Source organism: Ambystoma mexicanum, chromosome 2q (assembly GCF_040938575.1).
Source record: "Ambystoma mexicanum isolate Mex_15411 chromosome 2q, UKY_AmexF1_1, whole genome shotgun sequence".
Classification (NCBI taxonomy): domain Eukaryota; kingdom Metazoa; phylum Chordata; class Amphibia; order Caudata; family Ambystomatidae; genus Ambystoma; species Ambystoma mexicanum.
The window spans coordinates 1,476,424,493-1,476,431,846 of NC_090924.1; the positions used below are offsets into that span (position 1 = coordinate 1,476,424,493).

Consider the following 7,354-nt stretch of genomic DNA (forward strand, 5'->3'; position numbering starts at 1 on the left):
TTTAGACTGTGAATACAACTTTATAGTAAAGGTATCATCTTTACACATGCTATCCACATCATGACCTTTGGCACACCTGATGCAGCCCTCGTACCATGAAGCAAGGCTTTACCAGATTGTGCTTCCATACAAATGTTGCTTTTACAAATGCTGCTGGTATGGCCTCTTGTACACCTGACGTAGCCCCGTACCATGAGGTGTGGCTTTTCCAGATTGTGTAGCCATACAACTGTTGCTTTTCATGCCCTCTTTCTCACCTGACGTAGCCAACGTACCATGAGGCGAGGCTTTACCGGATTGTGTAGCCCTACAACTGTTGCTTTTCATGCCCTCTTTCTCACCTGACGTAGCCAACGTACCATGAGGCGAGGCTTTACCGGATTGTGTAGCCCTACAACTGTTGCTTTTCATGCCCTCTTTCTCACCTGACGTAGCCAACGTACCATGAGGCGAGGCTTTACCGGATTGTGTAGCCCTACAACTGTTGCTTTTCATGCCCTCTTTCTCACCTGACGTAGCCAACGTACCATGAGGCGAGGCTTTACCGGATTGTGCTTCCATACGGACATCATGAACTACCCTTATGCTGTAACTTTTCGCATGGTCTTGCACCTTGCAGACTATGCCGTTGCACTGTACTGTAACTAGTGCATGGATGCCTCAGGGTTTTGTGCGCTGCTGCAAAGATAAAAATTACAAATTAAAAAAATTAAAATGTAGAGAAATCCAATACTTGAAACTTTTAATTTCATGGCTTGCGGTATTCCCTGAGGAATAACTATGTTGGTTCTGGACATGTCTTTCAAATGTTGTATGTACAATCTCTAAAATAAAGGCAGTCCAAAGGTCATTTTCTCTGTATTTAAAAAATGTAGGCAGGCTACACAATTTGACAGGCACCCTTTTTAATTGTGACAGCTATCAAGAGGCAGTACTCCCCAATAGGTTTCAAACATGTATATATCATTCCTCTGCCAAGAAGGCCTTTCTCATTGGATTTATTCTAAGCCTCATGTATGTTAGCTATAACATCTTACAAAATAGTAACAACAAATGTAATATTTTAACACCTAAGGGATATACCAGTGGAAGAGAAAAGTAAGAAAACAACAACAGAAAAGAGAGAATAATGCTATTCATTGTTTGGCTGTCCATTGTTAGCACTATTCAAATAAGACTCATCCTCTGTATCTAAACAGTTATACAATAGAATGTGTGCTTTTGTATTGAGACATCAAGTTGGGATCCAAAAATAACTAAAACATAAATTAGTCTGAATCAACTTATGTTGGGCCTTACTTAATCCTGAAATTTAATTAATGCAGATCTAATTTAATGTGAATTTAAAATAACTTTAAACTCTAATGCTAGATAACTACTATGTGCTGCTGAATTGGTTAAGGTCCATGGGAATGTCCTTGCTGCTAGGTTATTGTTCACTCTTCACATTTCTGGAGTGCTAGACTGGGAATCCTCTGTGTATCTCCTCCTGGACCTCCTGGAAACCCCGTCCTCAACCTCGCACCATCCTCATCGCCCAATCTGTGTCTTGGGCCGTCATAGGCTGGACTTGATAAATAACAGACACAACAGGCCTCATTACGACCCTGGCGGAATGGGTTAACGGGCTCCGCAAAAGGAGGCGGACCCGTTAAACCCGTTCCACCACATTACGAGGTCCGCTCGCGGGACCCGGTAAGGACGCCTGGTAAAAACCAGGCATTGTTACCAGGTCCCGCGAGGGGAAGAGGGAGCAAACAACAGGCCACTCGTAATAGACCTGTTGTTTGCTCCCTCTCCCATTTCCATTCAGCCCTGTGGGAGCTGAAATGGGAATAGGGAAAGTCCAGGCCCGGGTTCCTGGAGGGAGGAATTACTGGGCCCTCCAAACTCGGACCTGGACGCGATTTTGGCGGCAGCTATGCCGCCAATAGCGGCAATGCTATCGCTGAGGTCGTAATAAGGCCCCGGTGGTAATTGGCTTTGCCATTGCCGTTTTGTAATTACGAACTCATTTACTTAGCAGGTATATATTGTGCCTCATTACGAGTTTGGCAGTAGCCATGGAGCTGTTAGCTCCATGGCTGCCACTAAACGGGCTCATTTACTGGGTACCTGCAATGACGAATAACCGGGCCATTCCAACATTGGAGGACCTGGTAATTCCTCCTTGCAGGAACCATTCCCCATTCCCATTTAAGCCCCCATAGGGCTCAACGGGAATGGGGATGGAGGTAACAACGGGCAGATTACAACTGGCCCGTTGTTACCTCCTTCATCCCATCGCGTGACCCGGCAAGCACGCCTGGTTTTACCAGGTGTCCGATCTGGGTCCCGCGATGGGAATCTCGTAATAGTGCGGAGTGGGTTTAACGGCGCCAGCACCATTACCAGCGCTGTTAAACCCATTCCGCACTAGTTGTAATGAGGCCCATTGTCTGTTTGTATTCCTGGAGATTGCAGACTCTGATGAATTGATGAATTTATTGATATTCTATTTATAATTTCATTCTTTCAACGGTGCTCCGGTTTCAAGCTCTGGTTGAAAGTAAGCATTACAAACCACTGATGCTATTAATCACGTTTATAGAGTGGAAATACATCTTACAATTAAATTGCACGTTAGTCCAAACTGATAAAAAATATTGCATTATTGTATTTAAAGGTTGAAAAGCAGCACACATGTCCAGTTTAAAACTCTGTTGTACTTAATGGAGAGTAACCGTTGGAAAGGGGAGGGACATTTACAGTAGAGAATGACCATAGATAGAAATGCACAGGATCGTAAATATTGGAAATAACATATAAGCATGAACACATGATTAAAAACACAATAACAAATGTACCAGTTTTCCGATAGTAGCAGCCAAACTGTGGAACACCTTGCCACTACAACTAAGAAATGACCCATCCCTCTGGTCATTCTGAAAATGTCTGAAAACCAGACTTTTCAGCCTAGATTCCCAACAATGAGACACCTGGCCTAGTTTAGACAGCCTACTCCTAACTAACCGCCTACCCATAAAGAAGAGGTGTAGGTATATTTATCTACTTTTCAACGCCTGCAACTCCCAGTAGCATTTGCCATGAATAATAATTACTCATGTGGTAACTAGCTACAATATATATGTCATGCCTGCTTCTTATATCTGTATATCTGTGCTCTGTAATTATATGTTGTAGTGCAACTGTACCTGTTGAAGGACTCTCCTGTAACCAATCTCTTAAACTCTAGCGCCTAGATGCCTCTGGGTTACGTGCGCTTTATAAATGCTAAAATAAATCCTTTCTTCAAGTTATTGGGAAGTTCCCTGACGATCTACATTTATTTTGCTGTGCACAGACATAAATAGACTTACTCAGTATCACCCAGTGTGTTAATTGGGGATGGGGACCCCTCTACACTTGTTTATTTTTTAAGGGGCTGTGCAGTGACATAAAATAATGTCTGAAATATGTTCTTCTTTCATCAGTGAATGAAGCCACTACCGAGACCATGTGGAAATGAAGACAAGAAAATGGGATATACCGAGAGATAAGGGGCATATTGCATTACAGAAGATCGGCAATGACCTTACACAGAACCAGCAAATACGTCATCACCATATCAGGAGAGTCCAACACCCTCAGCATCCTCTGGGATACATACACTGGAGAAAACCTCTGCCCGCCGGGAGTGTGTGATGTGCTTCACTTACAGGTCCAGTCTAATTGCGCACATGAGATCCCACACTGATGAGAGACCCCATAGGTGTACAAAGTGTGAGAAAAGCTTCACTCAGATCTCAAATCTGTACATACATCAACAGGACTGGGGAGAATCCCTGAGTGTAAAGAGTGCCAAAAGTGCTTCAGTCACTCTTCTTATTTGAAAAGACATCAGAGGGTCCATACTGGGAGGAAACCTTATGAGTGCACACACTGCAAGACAAACCTAATTTGCCACTCAGTGCTGATAAGCCATCAGAGGTTCCATACTGAGGAGAATCCATACAAGAGCACAGAGTGCAAGAAGAGCTTCAGTCACATGTGAAATGTGAGACACCATCAGAGGGTCCATACTGTGGGGGAAGCCCTGCAAGTTCACAGAGTGTACGGAAATCTTCAGTCACTTGTCAGCTGTGAGACGGCATGAGAGGGTCCATTCCGGGAACAAGTCTTACAAGTGCACAGACTGCAAGGAAACCTTCAATCACTTCTCAGATGTGATATTCCATCAAATTATGCCTACTGTAGATAAATCTTTCAAGTGCACAGAGTGTAATGCAAACTTTAGATACTTGTCTGCTATGAGAAGGCATCTCATGATCCATAATGGAGAGAAGCCCCATCATTGTAAAGAGTGCAGGAAAAGCTTCAGTAACTCCTCCAATTTAAAAAGCCATCAAAGGATCCATACTGGGGTGAAGCCCTATAAGTGCACAGAGTGCAAGGAAAGCTTCAGTCGCTACTCAGCACTGAAAAGCCATCAGATGGTCCATACCAAGGAGAGGCCTTTCAAGTGCACAGAGTGTAATGAAATCTTTCGACACTTGTCAGCGATGAGAAGACATCTCATGATCCATACTGGAGAGAAGCCCCATAATTGTGAAGAGTGCAAGAAAAGGTTCAGTAACTCCTCAGATTTAATAAGGCATCAAAGGATCCATACGGGGGTGAAGCCCTATAAGTGCACAGAGTGCCAGAAAAGCTTCAGTAACTCCTCAGATTTAATAAGGCATCAAAGGATCCATACTGGGGTGAAGCCCTATAAGTGCACAGAGTGCCAGAAAAGCTTCAGTAACTCCTCAGATTTAATAAGGCATCAAAGGATCCATACTGGGGTGAAGCCCTACAAGTGCACAGAGTGCCAGAAAAGCTTCAGTCACCACGCAAATTTGATAAACCATCAGAGGATGCATACAGGCGTGAAGCCCTACAAGTGCTCAGAGTGCAACAAACATTTCAGCCAATCCTCAAATCTTAGAAACCATCTCAACACTCATACAGGGGTGAAGCCTTACAAGTGCACAGAGTGCAACAAACATTTCAGCCAATCCTCAAATCTTAGAAACCATCTCAACACTCATACTCGGGAGAAGCCTTACAAGTGCACAGAGTATAAGAAGAACTTTAGTCACACTTCACATTTGAGCAAGTATCAAAGGATCCATTCTTTTAAAAATAATGGATGACCACCCATGCTTTAGTATGTCTTGGAAGACTTCAATCATCTCACAGTTGTCTATTGGAGAGATGGTATGGATGTTTTCCTGTCAGCCATTATGAGCTCCCACACCTCTCAAAGAGGCTAATCATGTTATTATGGGGCCACTGATGTATGTGTGCCTGCCCATGAATCCTATGTATCTCCATGATGCTTCAGCATTTAGCCACTGATGTATATGCACCTGCACATGAATCCTATGTATCTCCATGATGCTTCAGCATTTAGCCACTGATGTATATGCACCTGCGCATGAATCCGATGTATATCCATGATGCTTCAGCATTTAGCCACTGATGTATATGCGCCTGCGCATGAATCCAATGTATCTCTATGATGCTTCAGCATTTAGCCACTGATGTATATGCGCCTGCGCATGAATCCTACGTATCTCCATGATGCTTCAGCATTTAGCCACTGATGTATATGCACCTGCGCATGAATCCTATGTATCTCCATGATGCTTCAGCATTTAGCCACTGATGTATATGCACCTGCGCATGAATCCGATGTATATCCATGATGCTTCAGCATTTAGCCACTGATGTATATGCGCCTGCGCATGAATCCAATGTATCTCTATGATGCTTCAGCATTTAGCCACTGATGTATATGCGCCTGCGCATGAATCCTACGTATCTCCATGATGCTTCAGCATTTAGCCACTGATGTATATGCACCTGCGCATGAATCCGATGTATATCCATGATGCTTCAGCATTTAGCCACTGATGTATATGCGCCTGCGCATGAATCCAATGTATCTCTATGATGCTTCAGCATTTAGCCACTGATGTATATGCGCCTGCGCATGAATCCTACGTATCTCCATGATGCTTCAGCATTTAGCCACTGATGTATATGCACCTGCGCATGAATCCTATGTATCTCCATGATGCTTCAGCATTTAGCCACTGATGTATATGCCCCTGCGCATGAATCCTATGTATCTCCATGATGCTTCAGCATTGAGCCACTGATGTATATGTCCCTGTGCATGAATCCTATGTATCTTCATGATGCTTCAGCATTTAGCCACTGATGTATATGCGCCTGCGCATGAATCCTATGTATCTCCATGATGCTTCAGCATTTAGCCACTGATGTATATGCACCTGCGCATTAATCCTATGTATCTTCATGATGTTTCAGCATTTAGCCACTGATGTATATGCACCTGTGCTTGAATCCGATGTATCTTCATGATGCGTCAGCATTTATCCACTGATGTATATGCACCTGCGCATGAATCCTATGTATCTTCATGATGCATCAGCATTTAGCCACTGATGTATATGCATCTGCGCATGAATCCTATGTATCTTCATGATGCTTCAGCATTTAGCCACTGATGTATATGAGCCTGCGCATGAATCCTATGTATCTTCATGATGCTTCAGCATTTAGCCACAGATGTATATGCACCTGCGCATGAATCCTATGTATCTCCATGATGCTTCAGCATTTAGCCACTGATGTATATGCGCCTGCGCATGAATCCTATGTATCTCCATGATGCTTCAGCATTTAGCCACTGATGTATATGCGCCTGCGCATGAATCCTATGTATCTCCATGATGCTTCAGCATTTAGCCACTGATGTATATGCACCTGCGCATGAATCCTATATGTATCTCCATGATGCTTCAGCATTTAGCCACTCATGTATATGCACCTGCCTTGAATCCTATGTATCACCATGATGCTTCAGCATTGAGCCACTGATGTATATGCGCCTGCGCATGAATCCTATGTATCTCCATGATGCTTCAGCATTTAGCCACTCATGTATATGCGCCTGCGCTTGAATCCTATGTATCTCCATGATGCTTCAGCATTTATCCACTGATGTATATGCACCTGCGCATGACTCCTATGTATCTCCATGATGCTTCAGCATTTAGCCACTCATGTACATGCACCTGCCTTGAATCCTATGTATCTCCATGATGCTTCAGCATTGAGCCACTGATGTATATGCACCTGCGCATGAATCCTATGTATATCCATGATGCTTCAGCATTTAGCCACTCATGTATATGCGCCTGCGCTTGAATCCTATATATCTCCATGATGCTTCAGCATTTAGCCACTGATGTATATGCCCCTGCGCATGAATTCCATGTATCTTCATGATGCTTCAGCATTT

At 43.6% G+C, this 7,354-nt stretch overlaps 1 protein-coding gene across 3 annotated transcripts in view; it reads left to right on the forward strand.

The window, feature by feature from the left end:
• The window catches only part of LOC138570282 (zinc finger protein 271-like), a 168,492-nt gene extending 162,412 nt beyond the window's left edge, over nt 1-6,080 (forward strand). For all 3 annotated transcript variants that reach the window (XM_069649051.1, XM_069649052.1, XM_069649053.1), the window contains one exon: nt 3,474-6,080. In XM_069649051.1, coding sequence (XP_069505152.1) covers nt 4,224-5,174 — 951 coding nt within the window. In that variant the 5' untranslated portion in view covers nt 3,474-4,223 and the 3' untranslated portion in view covers nt 5,175-6,080. The remainder of the gene's footprint in view (nt 1-3,473) is intronic.
• Nucleotides 6,081-7,354: the final 1,274 nt, after the last annotated feature.